Source organism: Sycon ciliatum, chromosome 1, assembly GCF_964019385.1.
Source record: "Sycon ciliatum chromosome 1, ocSycCili1.1, whole genome shotgun sequence".
NCBI lineage: Eukaryota > Metazoa > Porifera > Calcarea > Leucosolenida > Sycettidae > Sycon > Sycon ciliatum.
The window spans coordinates 88,056,274-88,075,038 of NC_088643.1; the positions used below are offsets into that span (position 1 = coordinate 88,056,274).

The 18,765-nt window shown below is 46.0% G+C and overlaps 1 protein-coding gene across 1 annotated transcript in view; it reads left to right on the forward strand.

The window, feature by feature from the left end:
- Window positions 1-4,802: 4,802 nt before the first annotated feature.
- Window positions 4,803-18,765, forward strand: part of LOC135806203 (synaptic vesicle 2-related protein-like) — a 22,483-nt gene continuing 8,520 nt past the window's right edge. The window contains exons 1-12 of the mRNA XM_065320357.1: window positions 4,803-5,216; window positions 6,694-6,866; window positions 8,420-8,508; window positions 9,618-9,716; window positions 10,396-10,467; window positions 11,013-11,137; window positions 11,510-11,573; window positions 11,971-12,093; window positions 12,329-12,490; window positions 12,989-13,062; window positions 13,579-13,676; window positions 18,401-18,472. Coding sequence (XP_065176429.1) covers window positions 6,737-6,866; window positions 8,420-8,508; window positions 9,618-9,716; window positions 10,396-10,467; window positions 11,013-11,137; window positions 11,510-11,573; window positions 11,971-12,093; window positions 12,329-12,490; window positions 12,989-13,062; window positions 13,579-13,676; window positions 18,401-18,472 — 1,108 coding nt within the window. The 5' untranslated portion in view covers window positions 4,803-5,216; window positions 6,694-6,736. The remainder of the gene's footprint in view (window positions 5,217-6,693; window positions 6,867-8,419; window positions 8,509-9,617; window positions 9,717-10,395; window positions 10,468-11,012; window positions 11,138-11,509; window positions 11,574-11,970; window positions 12,094-12,328; window positions 12,491-12,988; window positions 13,063-13,578; window positions 13,677-18,400; window positions 18,473-18,765) is intronic.

Sequence of the window (18,765 nt, forward strand, 5' to 3'; positions counted from 1 at the left end):
TGGGTTGTGGTGTCATGTACAGTGCTAGTGATGCCAACTGAATTGCAACCCCTGCTTTTTACGTGTGGCATTCACTCTCTGGTCTTGTGTGTGCGTGTGTGTGTGCGTGTGTGTACTACATGTACTACTGCATAGATGTGTATACTATCGCTGAGTTTTGCAAGTCTCCCCATGTAATGTTGATGGTGTAACTGCTCTATCCGGCACGCATACAGTATGGCAGCATGGACAGTGCACACTGACCTGTCCATGCTTTGGCCGTTTGAGGTTGGTGTGGTCGCATGCTGTGTTGGTGCAGTGCGGCCCTGCTCCTGGGGTCGAATTTGACCCGGCACCATTGCTGCAAATGTTCATTTCATGTGGGTGTAGCACACTGCCGGAAGTTCGTTTGCATTGGAGTGCGCCATCAGGATACGTTCCAAACTACTTTTCAGACAGAGGTGGAGTTTCTTGAGCGAGCGAGTACAGGGTGCGATTTCGCAGGTGTACCATAAAATCCCGCCAGAGCGCCCCAACTCTCCCATGCGCCCCTCCCGGACTTCTTGTCAGGGAAGTGGTTTATTGTATCCTCGTATGACTGTGATGCCGTACTGTACTGCAGACGGGTGCTCAGCCCGATTGGAAATGTACGCAACAGTTCCCACCCTCTTGGCCAGGGATCGCACAAACTGCTGGGTTTGGATGGATCTGTACGACTCCCTGCTCTTGACCTTCTGTCGGTGTACGAGATGCACGCAACATTTTTGTAAGGTGAGTACTTTTTCATGTAGTACTGAATGTGGCGAGTAGGACTCACCCATCCGTCCCTCCCCACCTGGACCTACTCGAAGGGGCGCCGCTCTGGCGGGATTTTACGGTACATGAAACCAGCTAGTGCTGCCTCTTTCGCTGCTCTCCGGGAAGCTGCGGACCGCCCCTTGGCCCGTCGTATGGATGAGCTGTCCCGCAAAGGCCCCTCTTCCTGGCTCACTGCTCTTCCTCTCAAGGAACATGGGTTCCACCTCTCGAAGCAGGAGTTCAGGGACGGCCTTGCATTGCGGTATGACTGGCCTCTCCTCGATGTCCACACGAAGTGTGCCTGCGGAGTTCTGTTCTCCACTGCTCATGCCATGTGTTGCCCCCGGGGTGGCTTCCCTACAATCCGCCATAACGAAGTCCGTGACATGGTAGGGGAGCTACTCACGGAGGTCTGCCACGCAGTGGCAATCGAGCCTCAGCTAGCCCCGCTCTCTGGAGAGGTGTTTACGGCTGCATCGACAAACACCGCCGAGGATGCCCGCGCCGATGTCCGTGCCCGTGGCTTCTGGACCCGAGCACAGGATGCTTTCTTTGACGTACGCGCCTTCCATCCTGATGCGGCGTCTTACTCGGCCCAACCACTGGATGCCCTACTGCTTCAGCACGAGCGCCAGAAGAAGCTGCAGTACGGAGAGCGAATCCTCAATGTGGATCGTGGCACATTCAGCCCGCTGGTGTTGTCAACTTCTGGTGTTGCTGCTCCTGAATGTGAAAGGTTCCTTAAGCGCCTCTGTGGCTTGCTTGCCAGGGCTGATTCCAGCATGCCCTATGCACACCATGTTGCATATGTGCGCTGCAGGCTGTCTTTCGCGCTGCTCCGGTCCGCTGTCATGTGTGTCCGTGGGTCTCGGTCGGCATACCATCGTCCAGCTAACGAACTCAGGGAGCTGGCAGTGGTTGAAAGCCGGATCTAAAACCATTTGTGTTTTAGTGTGACTCTCGCCATTCCGGAGACATATTTTCCACACCTGTGTAGTATTTTTAATATCTTCCTATCATACCCTGGTTTCTCATCATTGTGTTGCTTTTGCCCGTAAAAGAGGCTGTTTAAAATTTCATGTACTGAAATCGGGTTTCATGTACTGTAAAAGCCATTATTCTAATGATTTCTATTTTAACGACAGATTTCTCCTTGTTAACTCGTTAGAGTTAGCACTTCGTTATATTATGGCTTTTACAGTACTCTTTGTGTGATGCGGACAAGTTGCCATGGATTCGCAATGAAGGCAGTGCACTAGTTAGTACATAATAATTATGAAGACGTCTTGCTTGGTAGTTTAACATGTTTTTCGGTTTTGACAGCATGTTACAAGGCGAGGACGCATACGGCATAGTGCTCCTGACTACAACCATAACCCGGTTGGCAGAGTCCACATGTAGTCCATAATCCCTAAGGTTATGGACTATCGCTAGCAGGGAGTCATAAACACCTGGTACTCTTATTTTACTGTGGCGACAACCAGCTTGTAGTAAAAACAACTTTCACACCAAGGTTCAACTCGAGTGACAGGAGTGCACCCAAATAAGGTCAAACAGGCTAGTAAGTTGTACCCTGCAGGCACGGTGACCAGGTGACTGGTGTACGCAGGAGCACGTGACCGCTTGTTCAACCATGTTCGATTGGGAATAAAGGAGGAACGCTGCATCGCAGCCTTTTCGGACCAAAACCAGTCGACTCAGCGTCCAAAAAACTACAACATATGGGCCAATCGCGGTCATCCGTGCTTTTATAAGAACGAAATGGCGCTTTTAGTGACATTTTGCATACAAATCCCCATCTCGTAGGGAGCAGTCACCCAGTTTCGGTGGAAGTGTGCGAGTTCGATTGGGATTCAAGTAGGAAGGGAGCGTCTCAGCTTCCTCGGACCACGACCATTCGACTCAGCACCCCGAAGACTACAACTGGTGAAATTTTAATTTTTGCCTTAACTTCCCCTTTAAACGTTAGACTGTGTGACTCGTTAGACTTTCCGGTTTTACAGTAACGATTTTGTAAAATTGACAGGTTTACGTGTACCCGGCAAAGGTAATGATTCTCACTCATTCTTGACGCTCACCACTGAGCAACCTAGAAGTTTCCAGATTTCTGTATAACGACAGATTTATCCTCGTTAGATCTAGCACTTCGTTATCCATGCCGGTTCCTTTTTTTCTTCTTCTCCTCCCCTTCTCCCTTCCTTGCCGTGGTTGGCTAACACCCTCTCTCTTTGTATTGGCCGGTGTTCTCACTGTGCTATGAGATGCTGTAATAAATAAAATAAAATAATAAAATAAACGAGAGAGCTTGGAAGCTCAGGGCCCTACGCTATGCTTTTTTGCCTTGATGACCTAGACAAAAAAAAGCATAGGGATGTTATAAATTCTTTAAAAAATTCCTTTTTTTAAGACATAACCTGGGATTCGAGCCCGCACTATCGCACCCTGCATGCATCCCCCGGTCTTTAAAAAATTCCTATTTTTTAAGACATAACCTGGGATTCGAACCCGCACTATCGCGCCCTGCATGGATCCCCCGATACACATCGCATACATACTAATTCTTCCAAGTTGCTTCACATTATGATCTTGCATTTGAAAGCCCTATTTGAATATGCATTGTGGCCAGCCGTCTTTGATGGTACGGTACGGATAGGTACGGGACAGGTACGATCGAGGGTAATACGACACCGTCTCCTGTACCGTACCATCAAACACAGCTGGCCACATACAGCTGCCCGCAATATTCAAATAGGGCTTTCAAACGCAAGATCATAAGGTGAAGCAACTTGGAAGAATGGGTATGAATGCGAAGTGTATGGGGGAATGCATGTAGGGCGATAGTGCGGGTTCGAATCCCAGGATATGCCTGAAAAAATAGGAGAATTGAAAAATTTATAACATCCCTAAGATTTTTTGGCTAGCGCCAGACATTACTGAAGTAACGTCTTCTGCATAGCTACGGGAATAAGACTTTTACAGTAGTACTAGTACTGTAGTAGTCAACAGTTCACGTACTAGCAGCTAGTCTTACAATCTACATTATTTTAGGTATCTAATATTGACTGAGTACGAGGTCAATATAGGAAATAAAAACCTCGTAAAAGACCTCGGCTTCGCCTCGGTCTTTTACTCGGCTTTTATTTCCTATACTGACTAAGTACGAAGTCAATATTAGATTTATCACGACAAACAGTCCGTATTTCAAATTCCAGAATGATAACCTCATGAATCCCGGTTTTATGATTGCACAGCCGGCCGTTGCACCACCTACCTACTCATGCAGTGACAATGCTGCACTAGGCACCGTTCAAATGCGCAACCCCGAAGCAGTCAAATATAAGCAGTCAATATAGCCCTAAGGAGTGAAATATGCAGGAATATTTGACTGCTTAGGTATGGCAAAAATCTATGTGAGTCAATACTGAGGGAGTGATAAAATAATGTCTTTACGTTTGCTGGTTAGTACTCATATTCAGTCATAATCACAGAGTCACTCACCCTGCTCACTCCAATAAGTGTAGCCAGGTGGAAGTACGTCCGCGGAATGCGCGGATCCGGCCAACAGATAGATCTGCATGATTGTGCATACGTCATGGCTGGCAAAATGGCGCTTGTGGAGGGTCGAGTCATCTGGAGGAAGAAAGCGATCCCTGGGCATCATGGTGAAAAGTTGACCCCACAACATTACCAACGCACTCCGGGTCTGTCACCTCGGCAAGTCTTCGAAGAAGGAAGCAACCGGAACAAGTCCAGACGATAAGTTGGAGTCCATGTGCGGAGGCAATCCATTTTAGCCATCCGAAAGATCAAGAGCGCCAGCGCCGCAGCGGGCTAGCACTTCACGAAGTCACCATCGCATCTTCGTAGTACTGCACCACTGCATGCACTACAAGTACAACAAGTACATGTACATTGTACAAGTCAGTGTAGGAATGCTCTGAAAGACTGGATAATAAGCCGCCATGCACGTGCACATGGTGCATGAACATGATGAAAAGGCGGAATCAAAATCACATGCAGAACATGGACCATGTCAATAGTCAGAGATCAACAGTCAGAGATCTCTAGTGACTCTAGAGACTGACAGTCTAGTCCAGGCTGCACAACTACTTACTAATACTACTTACTAATACTAGCGCTAGCAAGCACTGCTTTGAGTCTGACTTGGGCTTTACCACTACCCCAGGCTTTGTAGTTTGGGCAGTTTGGCTTTGGGGCAAAAGATCTGATGCAGCACTTCCATCTTGTAGTTGTACTTCCAACAGATACTCGGAAACACAGTGTAGCGGGGAGCAGTCAGTTCGCAACAGGTGTGGGTTGTTTTTTGCTTTCGAGTGTTCCGGTTTGATAGCACACGGTGCGGTTGTGCCTGTGCCATCGGTCCCTTGACTATCGGTGCTGCTTGGAACGTTGGCGATGCTTCAAGCGGCGAGGAGAAGGTAAGCACACCGTGCCATAGCACTATGCCTTCTTTTCATGGGCTGGCTCAGCACAGTTCAACCAGTAGTCCACTGGTTGCCTTCGGTAAAGACATCAGTCATTAGCTGGGGAAAGCGGATTGAATACAAGTCATGTAATCGGAAATCCGGACAAAGCGACGTTAGATGTTCCGGATGTGCAGGGGTCCTTAGGCCGCTAATATTATAATAGGCAGCACCTGAGTAGCGCACTGACTAAACTGACTTAAAAATAGCTCCACAAAACCGACCGAAAAACATTTACTGCAGGTGGGTATGCTAAGACAAACAATTTGCTGCATGAAATTCTCCGAGCAAGCCGAACACACAGGTGGCTAAGAAGCTTTCTATTCGCTTCTAGGGTACTTTAACTGTGGCCCACTGAATACAGACTCAATTCTCTGATATTGATAGGATCTGCATGGACAGGGCCTGGAGCCAATAAGCCTCAAAGTCAAACTTTGTGGGGACCCAGCAAGGGCAAAGAACCTGCTTTTGTATTCTATCTGATCGCCGGTCAGTTCAGAAATCAGCCCAAGGATGGCAAGTTTGACGTTTGGATAGCCGCGTAACCTGAACTCCTCCACCTCACTCCTCAGACCACCGTCACTGCCATCGGGTTGCTTAGACCAGATAGCTGAAAATTAACGGATGCGAATAGAAAATTTCTTGATGTGCTCCATTGAGAAGTTAGTGAATGGCGAACGTTTGATGGGCACGGATTATTACTCTGCTGCATTAATGTATGACTATCATTTTTTTGGGTATTGAGGACTGAGCGTCTTGCGCCCATAGGCCTGATACTCGCATCCAGGGACGCACCGGGCCACTGGATACATGTATTGAGAAGACGGTTATGCCCGGGACTGGTGGTTACTCGTTCATGCAGAGTAACAGGGTGATACTAAGACCTACTGTCTGTCATCCTGCCCATGCTCTTTGGTAGAGCCTCGGCTCAGTAGCCGTCAGGGTCCGCCGAGCAGTTGTTTTGTGCATTTTTGACATTGGGTGACCGACTGACTGCGCGGCGTGTGCAAATATGCCGTTGGTCTCCTCCTCCGGCGCTGGCTATGTTAGCCTATGCAAGCATGATCATTTAGGTTAGATAGCTGCCAGTAACATCCACATCCATAGTGACAGTGGAACATTATAGGATATGATAAACTTGCATGTCAACAGTTATCACCCTTGAACTGGACTACTGAAAAAGGCTGGTGACTGGGGGATGAAGGCTGTGCAGTTGTTTGCACTAATCCATGATTTTGGCCCCATCTGGTCGCAGTGCACACATCACCTAAGCGGAGGTGGATTATCTGTATGAAACAACCGTAAGACTGTGGTCTGTGGAAACCCTCAGCAAAAGCCCTACGAGTAGATTTGGAATTGCAGTTGAAACTTTGAAAACTGCGCCGATGCAATAATTCCGTTCCATTTTTTCAAATTTGTTATTCACACTCAGATGATTTTGCTGGATTTAAGGCAATATTAGTGACACACTCGGCATGTCTTCTAGCAAAGATGCCACCAACTACGTGCTGTTGTCAACGGAAGAGTCCCAATGTGATTCGGATGCGGTCAAAGGCGCAGCACCTTTGGAGACGTTGCATGTAGCAGTCAAGAGAGATGCTGTTGGTATGTACTTGTGTGTGTGTGTGTGTGTGTGTGTGTGTGTGTGTGTGTGTGTGTGTGTGTGTATGTGTGTGTGTGTGTGCGTGTACGTGCGTGTGTGCGTGTGTACGTGCGTGTGTGTGTGTGTGTGTGTGTGTGTTTGCTTGTCGCAATTGTGCATATGTGCCATTGTGCATGTCTGGATGTGCATGACTGTGCTCCAGCTGTGGTGGAGGCAACAGGGGCAGGGATAAGTGGACACAATTCGTGCTGGGAACAGCAGGCATAGGTGATCAGACAAATAATCCCTTGTATGAGCAGGCATTGCATGATAATGATATCTGCCAGTGAGCGGTGAACAGTTGAACAACACACCCGCTTCTAGATTAATACTCTGGATACCGTGTGCTCTATTCTACTTGTATTCTCCAGAGTATTGTATGCTAGAGTGTATTCCAGAAATTGTGTGTTAGGTTGGAAATTGTGAGGGACAGTTTCACCTCCAGAAGTTTGTATTCTGTTACCAGCTGGCAGTCCAGCATGAAGCACACTGCAAGCATGTACGCCGCCCGGGAGTACTAGCAGTAGTATGCCTTTTTCTGTCATGAGAAATGTTTTCTTGTCCCTGATCCATGCAGTTAGCTGGAACCTGTTTAATTTGCAGTCATGATTTGCCTCTTATCTGGCTGTAGGTGGTTTCATTAATTCAAGTACTTCAGTGCTTGACACCACTTTGTGCACATAGCATTATTTTGCAGCACACCAGCAACTCCATGTGCAACAATGCCCTACCAGCTGTGGGCTTTGCTGTACCTCCCATTGCAGACAAGTGCATCAGAATAGGACACTTTTAGCGAAATCTGCCCCTGCTGTTGCCTACCAGTAGTTCCACTGCATAAAGCTGCTAGCTGCTACTTTACACCATGCATCATCAGTGCCCAGTACTAGCTATGATGTCCCAGCCATCCAGCACCACTATGGGACTGTGTGGATATTGTCCTGTGTACAGTGTATCTGGAGCTTGACCTATGCTGAGTATGGCCCTGTGGGCAATTCCTACAGCACACAGTGCAGTAAGCATTGTGCAGCCTAGTAGTAGACAAAACACACCACTATTAATCAGTGTAGTGCATGGGATATAAGAATGATTGTCACCACCAATGAGACTAGAAAGTCTCTACATACTGAACGTAATGCATCCGAGTGTTTCACAGGCTAAACTATTATGCATTCAGGTATAATAATTATAGCTGTACTGACTTTACCAAGACTGAGATAATTCCAGTTGGAAGCACATAATTATTATGTGCTTGCAACTGGAATTATCTAAGTCCTGGTAAAGTCAGTACAGCTGTTAGCTGCTGTCACGAAAGTGCATCCCTGTTACACACCGTTTGTCACCGCCGGTTTTCTCCCAGTACTTTTAACATGTAGGTTTTGCACTAGTAGAATGCCAGTGCCATTGCTGTGTATTGTTGTGCGTGTGTATGTGTGTGTATGTGTATGTGTGTATGTGTGTGTATGTGTATGTGTGTGTGTATGTGTGTGTGTGTGTGTGTGTGTGTGTGTGTTTGCAGGGCAAGTGTATACAGTGGGTGATGCTATTGAGTACATAGGAGCTGGACGAATGCAGTACATACTGCTGGTAGCTGTTGCTCTTAGTGCTGTGAGTTCTTACCAATGCAATGTTACCATGACTAGTGTAGGGTCAGACAAGCACGTATCACATGTGTGTACTTCCAAGTGTAGTGCTGCTCACTGCAATTCCCTGCAATAGCGTGACTCGACTGGCGCTGTGCAATCCCGGACCTGTGTAATCCCGGACCTGTGCAATCCCGGACCTGTGCAATCCCGGACCTGTGCTATCCCGGACCTGTGCAATCCCGGACCTGTGAACACTGTACAGCCTGGTGTGCTAGCTTATTTGGATTTCGTTCGGTGTGCACGGCTGCTCTTCTCAGTATCAGCAGATACACATTAACCGGAGACTGATTGCATGACATGTGTGAGGGACTGTAGCAAGTGCCAGTGCAGTGGATACTAACCACTCCCAGTACGCGCAGAATATGTATATTGCTCCTTGCGCACAGGTCATTTCCTTTTCAGGTCTATATGACCGCATGTGACACCACCCTTCAGTCCTGGTTCTGATGGCCCACCGATTCTTAGCTTTTATTTATCAAGTTACCCGTGAGGGAAACAACGCATATATCCAACATTATACCACCACCACCGCCGTACACACACACACACACCCACACCCACACACACGTAACATCTTTCCGGACATGCGTTGTTCAGGCCTGCTCGTATGAAGCATTGCTGGCCATGGCAGCATGCGTAGGTGCTTGAATGCGCGCCCACACCAGTTCTATGAGGAATGATACATGTGTGAACACGCGGCCTAGCTAGGCTAGGTTTGGATCGGTACATCGGTACAGTAAACACTTAAGAATATAGTACTCTGGGTAGTGCACATACTTTTCTCTTTGCATTAGGACATAAGGTACTTTTTCCAGTCATTTGACCTGGGTGATACAGTAGCTCGGCTATGAAGTAGGTCTAAGGATTTATTTTCTCTTGGACGTATGTTATAACTGTTGCACTGTATGTTACTGCTGTGCATGTCACAATGCTGATCAATGAAATCTGGTCAAATGAGTCAACTTTGCGCCCTGTGTGGCATTGACTCGCTTGATCGGATTTCATTGAGCAGCACTGTATATCCGATGTGCACGAAATGACATGATTGCGTTCAACGTCTATCATCTGCAGTTATCACAAGGTGCTGATGTGACATACCTATCTATTCTGCCTTCACAAGCTGGCTGTGATTTCAACCTTACACCATGGCATCGAGCATTGCTGACTATAGTAAGTAGTGCTATAGTACAAGCGCTGGTTTGGCAGCCTATTCAGTACTACCAGGATTTGGCCTACTTTCCTGTGCGACACTGATGAGTCCAGTGAGGACGGAACGGCGCTGTCAGATTGAGCGTACAACACTGGTGTTATCTACTTCCAAGTACTTAGAAACATCATCTGCGGTTACTAGTAGGTCCTGTGACGTATGCCGCAGTCATGTTCGGCAGGCACTGGACAGATGCTATGTATATCTGCCATTCAGGAGTATGTACTATCAAGACTCCTATTTCCCCCACTGCTCGACCTGCATCCCATGTACCGGACTACCTCCAATAACACGTCCAGTCACGGCTGAGGCTTATCACAGCATCATGTTTTCTCATTCTGTACGATTTTTGAACAGTGTCGTTTAAAGCCCTGTTGATCTTCATGAGATATGACGATCAACTTGATGGGCTATTGTGAGATGGGGGTACATGGACAGAGAAACAACTGTAGTGGAGATGTCTACTTCAGAAACATACCATATTCGTATGATCTACTCCCATGGCGTGTGGCTTGTAGCTCATTTGTGTATTCTCGTACACAGACATGCCGATCTAGCTGTACACGTTTGGTCAAGTGTTAGCCTTCATTCCCTTCAAGCCAGTACATGCTCTGATGTGTGTTCACAATGTGTACTTCACAGGTATATTTCAGTGGGTGTACAGTGGGAGCGTTTCTATTTGGCTGGGTCGGCGATCGCTTTGGACGGAAAATGGTAAGTACAGTGTGCCACTGGTTTTCTGTGTGGCTTGAGTACGTCTGCATTGACTAAAAAATTATGAATACATCTCGATTCAAGTCAAAACGCTGTCCGTGTTCGTGGGAGTTTGTTCACTATCTCTGGTGTGTCATGACTTTGATTACACAGTACTCATGGCAAAAGTACCAGGCGATGGCAAAAGTACCAGGCAATCAAGAGTATGTAGCTCAACGATCTCTCGGCACACAGTGGAGTATTGTCATGAGTCTTTACTCATAACTCTCTCTACCAAAAAGCATATTCACTGTATTTGTACGAAGTATTAAGATAAAAGTTCATAAACCTCATAGTGCAACGACATTTAGAACATATTTAGGCAAATTTGCATGTTTGTTCTTCGACTCTAAATAAACAACAACAACTACAACAACTACAACAACAACAACTACAACAACTACAACAACAACAACAACAACAACAACAACAACAACAACAACAACAACAACAACAACAACAACAACAACAACAACATCTGACTGCCTTGCTGTGAATGTGTGTAGGGAGTTATGGCAGCCATGAGTGTGGCCGCGTACAGCAGTATCCTCGTCTTATTCGCCTATTCCTACGTGTGGCTTGTCATCCTCCGCTTCTTCGCTGGAGTGGGACTGGGAGGATTTTCACTGCGGTGAGTTGGCGCCCTTGGACGTTGCATGATTCCATGATATGCTTATGCTTTGCATGATTCCATGATGTGCTTATGCTTTAGCACACTGGTAGCTGTAAAGTCAGACTGTCTGTCAGTGTGTGCGGACCAGGGTGACATGTTGTGCTGTCTTCACTGATCAGATGTGATTCGTTCTTGTAGAAAGAAGGTATGAATTGCCGGAGCGGCTGTTTGTATTAGTGAATGGTGTGTAGCATATTGTGTGAGTGAACAGAAAGAGACTGCTTGTGAGAACCAAGTGAGTGAGAGAATGAGAACGCTTGTGAAAAACTGGCGAGTAGATCTGTTAACACTATGAGCGTATTGGTTTGCGCTGCTGCTGCTGCTGTGTAGGAATTCTTGGTTATTTGAAGTTCTACCGACCAGATTCCGAGTGCGAGCAGCTTGTGTTGTGCTGGTAAGTGATGGTGTACAGTACTTGACATGTACTGTATTTGTACACCGGTAATAGCCAACATACAGGGTTGAAGTGGTCAGTGGGAACCATGGTGTTAGTTGGACCAGAGTGGGCCACGGTTCGTTTGGACGCTTCCTGCCGCTTCATTTTGGAATCAAATGTGTTTTGCTATTCTCTCCAGAGTGATGAGCAGTGCAAATTGAGTTGCGATGGTTTGCATAGAACACAGCAGCCATTTGGATCAGGATTGTTCTGGGTTGTAGTGTCTCACGTTGGATAGAATGGGAAGCGGTCGCGGGATGTCTTTTTCATTCTCCAAAATTTCATTACTGTCACATTGGAAAGGAGCCAATGTGCGTATTGTTGATGTTGATTGGTTGTTTTTTCATACTTACAGTTCTTTTGGACGAGTGGCACGGCATTGGACGCACCTCTGTTCATGATCGGTAGCGTGGACTGGAAAAATGCTATGGCAATAGCTTTCTCTCCGCTTTTCATCGCCCTGATCCTTATGATCTTTGTAAGTCTCCAGTTTGATATGAGATTGGCGTGTGTACCTGTACGAGTCTATATGCAACATTACCTCTTTGAACGTGTTTCGAGCCGCACTGGACTAAGCTTCGGTGTAGCTGAATCGTAGATACTTGAAGTACATGTAGAAATTCCGGTGTATCCAACCGTGCTTGGTATGCAGTATTCGTCGCCGGCTTTCCTGTTACATTTTGAATCTTTGATTGTGTGTTACTGTCCTGTAGATACCGGAGTCTCCACGGCTACTCTTGCAGTTAGGGTATGAGGAAGACGCATGCGAGGCACTCGAAAAATTTGCCAGGTGGAATGGGACATCGCTACCGCCTGGAGAGTTGGTTACCGAGGAAGAGAAGGCTTTCCTTTCCGGCGCCGAGTTAAAACCAAAAGTAAGCACCCAAGCGTATTACAACAGTTCATTGTTCTGCACATTCTGAATTCCATGGACATTGAACCCCATGCAAGGGAGCTAGCAATGAGGAAAAAATGAGTAAGGTTGTTTGCAATGTGCAGATTCTCTTCATGGAGAAGCATTATGGGTTGATTTTGAGCTTGGCGAGACGACTCTGAGCATGCAGCGTGGTGAGAATTGACAGTTGCTGTTTACATGTACTATGACCTACTTGACTACCCTCTAGACATGTAGTACTAGTCTAGTGTGTGCTTCCCTGCATAGCTATCATTCCGTTGAGATGACTTTACCGTATACTAGTATGAGTGTCTCATGAAAATCGATCAGGAAATTTCGTGATTCATCTATCATTTTGTTAGTTCAAGTCAATGTTCAGTGTCTGCCTCACTACATGTATAATTATAGCATTACTGTAATGAAGTACGCCTTCTCAGTGTTTTCACTTTGCCTTCTTGCCTTACATGTGTCTGTACAGAAAGAGTCAAGCTTTGGAGATCTCTTTAAAACGAAAGAGCTCCGCATGACCACCATATTGCTGTCTTTCATTTGGTAAGTTCCGTCTACAGGTAGACGTGCAGAGTAGCATACAGTAGCGTTGTCCTAACATTGGTCTGTTGAAAGGTGATGCTATCTCTGTACTGGTCCATGAAGAAGCATTGGCTTGTCGGCTCAGCAGATTGGCCCCATCTCCTGCGAACACGTAAACCTCGTGGTTGAAAACTTCGCCAGTGAGTGCCTGGCTGGCCACGGAAAACTGACCGGTCATTCCGGTGAAGATGAAGATTGGTTCAGACCGTGAAGAAATGACATTGTTGTGCAGGAGCGGAGTTTGTGAATAATACGTAATAACGTTCGATAACACTGGCATCCAAATGGGATACTTCTAAAACACCAACATCCAAGTCTGTGCCGAAGTGCAAACTTCACTGGGCACCCTTTTCTATTTTTAAAGAGACCTTTCACCCATTTTCTGATGTGTATGCGTGCATGTGTGTATGTGTATGTGCATGTGTGTATGTGTATGTGTGTATGTATGTGCGTGCATGTGCTTTCTTCTTGCTGTAGGTTTGCTCTGTTCTTCTCTGACTTTGGTATGTACATATTGACTTCTGAATTGCTGCAAATCTCTCACCTGTCCGGCACTGGGGCAGGCGGCGCATCAAGTAAGTGGACACAGCCTCATAGTTAACTACATGATTAGTTTATTAATTATGACTGATTATGAGTACTCGGATGTTGAGCCATAAATAAATGTGGAAGAGAAAAGGACATATGGATACGAGTTAAGAGTAACTCTCCTTCACTGTAACATGATACTATATACAGTCAGAAAGTGCAATAACTAGGCACAAAACTGACAGAGTACTGAAACATTCGACGTCCTGACACCTAGCTTCAACACATCTCCGTAGCGCTAACCGACAGCCTTCCAACTTGGAAGGTTCAAGGTTATGGAAAAGACCAAAGAGGGGAAGGCAAGCGCAACGAAAACGAGCAAAAGCTACAGTCCCAACGGAACAAAGAATGTCGATTGTTACTGGACGATGACGAGACCAGTACGATATTTGACAAAGCGGTCTAACTACAATTCGAAGCAGCAAAGCAGCACACCACCCAACTTGGGTGGGTCATAAATATCAAAGATAAGTAAAGAAAGGGAAGCTTTGCGAAAACGAATTGTACAAGCCGAAAGCCAAACTCCTACAGTACTCCTCATGCATGACATTGTGATGGACTAGTTGACTACAAAACAAGTTGTTTCACACGACGTACGTTTCGCCGTATGGTTCGTGACGGCTCATCAGGTGTGCAATTTGAAACTCGGATGTTGAGCCATAAATAAATGTGGAAGAGAAAAGGACATATGGATACGAGTTAAGAGTAACTCTCCTTCACTGTAACATGATACTATATACTATTTTCGTTGCGCTTGCCTTCCCCTCTTTGGTCTTTTCCATAACCTTGAACCTTCCAAGTTGGAAGGCTGTCGGTTAGCGCTACGGAGATGTGTTGAAGCTAGGTGTCAGGACGTCGAATGTTTCAGTACTCTGTCAGTTTTGTGCCTAGTTATTGCACTTTCTGACTGTATATAGTATCATGTTACAGTGAAGGAGAGTTACTCTTAACTCGTATCCATATGTCCTTTTCTCTTCCACGATTATGAGTACGTTGCCATGAATAAACATTCCATGCATACATACTTCGAAGTACTAGTAACAATGCCAAGAATATAACACGCTTGCCTATAGCGGTAAATGGTTTTAGGCATGCCGTGTAGTATCCTTGTGATGGGTCTTTTACATGGGCGTGTTGCTTGCTTTGTATTTTCATGTTTCTGTTTTTCTGATGGTGTGGAAAGGTCCTCGCTCTGTTCTTGGTTATGTAGTTATGTGTGGACATGATTGTACTAGATCCGTGTGTGTGTGTGTGTGTGTGTGTGTGTGTGTGTGTGTGTGTGTGTGTGTGTGTGCCAGCTAGTTCGGTTGGTAGGTACACTTATGCCTGATTGTGTTGGGTCTGTTGCCAACAGGCTCGGCTGCTTGAAGGTGTAATGTTGTACCTGCCACCTTTGTTGGTTCCAGGGTTCATATACTTTCTATTTGAAGTATACATACCTGTTAACCATGGACTGCTTCTGGCTAGATTAACTCTTGTGTAATCAATGGTGCTAGTGAAGCTTTTATCAGATCCACTCTGATTTAGCCACTCACACTAGTAGCAAATATTACCTTCACTGGGGGCAGGGGTAACTGCAGTTGGATTCCGGGACGGATACCTGATGCCGTCAATCCTTTTTCTGCACCTTGTCCTCACCCACTTACTGAGGTGTGGTGAGCCCATAAGTGGGATCATTTTCAAGTCCACCCAGAGTTTTGGGGATTTCAGGGGGTGTCGGCCGTTGGGCGGTTCAATAACCAATTGAGTCATCTTTCCAAGATTCCTTTTGAGTCTCTCTCCCCTCTCCCGGGGGGACTCACGTGACCAGTTTTGGCAGTGAGCAACAAGTACAAGTGTGTGTGTGTGTGTGTGTGTGTGTGTGTGTGTGTGCGTGTTGTCGCGAATGCGATCGGATTTATTCGTAGTCACGAGCACAATGCATGTATATCCAAGAATTCACAGCTACGTAGGTCTACGTATACATGTATCCTTGTTCAGTGCATGATCTGTACGTTCAATCACTCGCATCCCTTTGTGACACCCTTTTTCTCATCTTGCACTCGTTTGTATATCTAAGGTTCAATTCTGGGCACCCTTTTTCTCACCTTGCACTTCGTTGCATTTCTAATGTTTCCGTTCCGGGCACCCTTTGATTCAGTTTGAACCCATGCACCTTGGCTTGCACACGCACCGACATCCAACACGGACTGTGTGTACGACTATCGGCATCTTTGATGGCCTTCACTATCCATTTTCATGCTCACAGTTGGACTCGTTGCACCGTGCGTATCTTTATGTGTCACCTTTTCAGCTACATGCACGTGGAGCTGTTTTAGTTCCACAACTTGGTGCTTTTCTTGCTTCTCTTTGATTCTTCGCTACTCCTTGGGAGCTAATTTCGATGCGTTTGTATATTTATCGCTTGTATATTTCTGCTGACGCTGTACGCAAGACACTTTCACGGCACACTACTGCTACAGGCATACACTCCGACTCACCTATATTATCGCTCTCCCCTTGTAAATATTCAGTTCAGTCTTGATTCACAAGAAAATTGGGCACTAAGGAAAATATGGTCTGCTTCGAGTGGTTTATGTAAAGGGTATGTCCATGGTTCGCGACAATTTGGTGCCGAAACCCGGGAGAGTCGAGCGGCGACTCTCCTAGTACAGGAATTTGAACGACCGACGAACCATGGAAAACCAAGCGGCGGTGAGGGGCAAGCGCCAAAAGGCTGCTCGTCACCACAAGACAATCAAAGATATGGAAACGACAACGGGTAGTTTCCTCTCGGCAATCTCAACGGACATTGAATCGGATCCAGCAGCAGTCAGAGAGCTATGTCAACACAATTTCCAATTGGACTCGCATCTCGAGGCACTCGAAATATCGCTGGAAAAGTATACTGATTTAATTAACAGGTACGAAATAAAAGGGTCTGACGACCAGGAATTCAAGGAAAATCAAACGGAATGGATCGAACTAATGGATGAATTTATACGTGTAACTAACATTAATTTGGTGTCACTAAAATTCTTACAAATGGAATGTCAAAAAAAGGATCCGCAACCTGCAGCCACGGCAATGGCGGCAGGAACTACAGCAACTATAATGGATGACGACAAACTCGACAGACTGCTGTCGGAAATGGTATCAATGAATCAAAGCAATCAGAGCATCATGACAAATTTGACGAATTCTCAGAGTAATGCTAGCAATAAAACTGGTAACACGGTCAAATTGCCTAAACTGGAATTGTTCACTTTTGATGGTGATGTAATGAAATTTAAGGAATTTCAAGATATGTTTACTGCCACTGTTCACGCAAATAAATCTTTGTCTGATGTGGAGAAGCTATCTTACCTGAAAACACACGTGAAAGGAAAAGCGCTGGAATGTATCTCTGTTTTGGCCCTGTCAAATTCAAATTACAAGGTTGCATGGGATTTGCTAATGGATCGGTTTGGGAAAGACCATGTTGTAATCAATGCTCGGTACTTGGCATTAGTCGATTTGGAGAAACCGTCTAGCCGACCTGAATCATTGCGGAAATTCTTGAATGACGTCGAGGCGGAATCGAAATGGATACAATTTACACAACCACAACACTGTTTGTCATGTAAACAGCACGATGGTGGCCCGTTTAAACTTCCGAAACCCCCTCCGGCTTTTGCCCAAGGAAAGAATAATGGAGTTGCTACTGTATGAGTTCACAGGCATAGATTACGTTGGACCTATTGAGTTTTAAATCAAACGAAGGCTCGATGAAATGCAAACCATGATAATTACGAATTCAGTCTGATTACAAATAACTGCTTACACTCAAATTTCCCTGTCGACACTTCATTCACGGTTTGTATTTGTTCACTCACGCGTATGCTATTTCATAACTATGGTAGTCACTTTCAGCGGGCGGGAGTGTCGCGAATGCGATCGGATTTATTCGTAGTCACGAGCACAATGCATGTATATCCAAGAATTCACAGCTACGTAGGTCTACGTATACATGTATCCTTGTTCAGTGCATGATCTGTACGTTCAATCACTCGCATCCCTTTGTGACACCCTTTTTCTCATCTTGCACTCGTTTGTATATCTAAGGTTCAATTCTGGGCACCCTTTTTCTCACCTTGCACTTCGTTGCATTTCTAATGTTTCCGTTCCGGGCACCCTTTGATTCAGTTTGAACCCATGCACCTTGGCTTGCACACGCACCGACATCCAACACGGACTGTGTGTACGACTATCGGCATCTTTGATGGCCTTCACTATCCATTTTCATGCTCACAGTTGGACTCGTTGCACCGTGCGTATCTTTATGTGTCACCTTTTCAGCTACATGCACGTGGAGCTGTTTTAGTTCCACAACTTGGTGCTTTTCTTGCTTCTCTTTGATTCTTCGCTACTCCTTGGGAGCTAATTTCGATGCGTTTGTATATTTATCGCTTGTATATTTCTGCTGACGCTGTACGCAAGACACTTTCACGGCACACTACTGCTACAGGCATACACTCCGACTCACCTATATTATCGCTCTCCCCTTGTAAATATTCAGTTCAGTCTTGATTCACAAGAAAATTGGGCACTAAGGAAAATATGGTCTGCTTCGAGTGGTTTATGTAATGGGTATGTCCCTGGTTCGCGACACGTGTGTGTGTGTGTGTGTGTGTGTGTGGTGTGTGTGTGTGCGTGCGTGCATATATGCGTGTGTGCGTGCATGTGTTTGTAGCTTACCACTGCACCCCACTGACTAATAGTGATTTGGTCAGCGTGATGTTAGCCAATGTCGCTTCGTTCCCAGGTAAGCTATACCATTATGTTACAGCACAATAAGAAGGATGAACTCTTTGCAAGGTGTGAGCACATTCCTGTGTGGCCCTTGCCGGCCGTATCTGTGCTACCAGAGTTAGGCAAGGATACGTCGTTTCAGCCTTGGCCGACAAAAAAAACACTAAGGAAATATGCGGTGGGGGTCATCAATGACCTGTAATGCCACACTTCAGAGGTATCATTGCCACCCACTGCATGTGTGAAAATGATGATGTTGCTGTACCGCTATACGTGAGTTGCATAGTAAATCACCAAACTCCACCA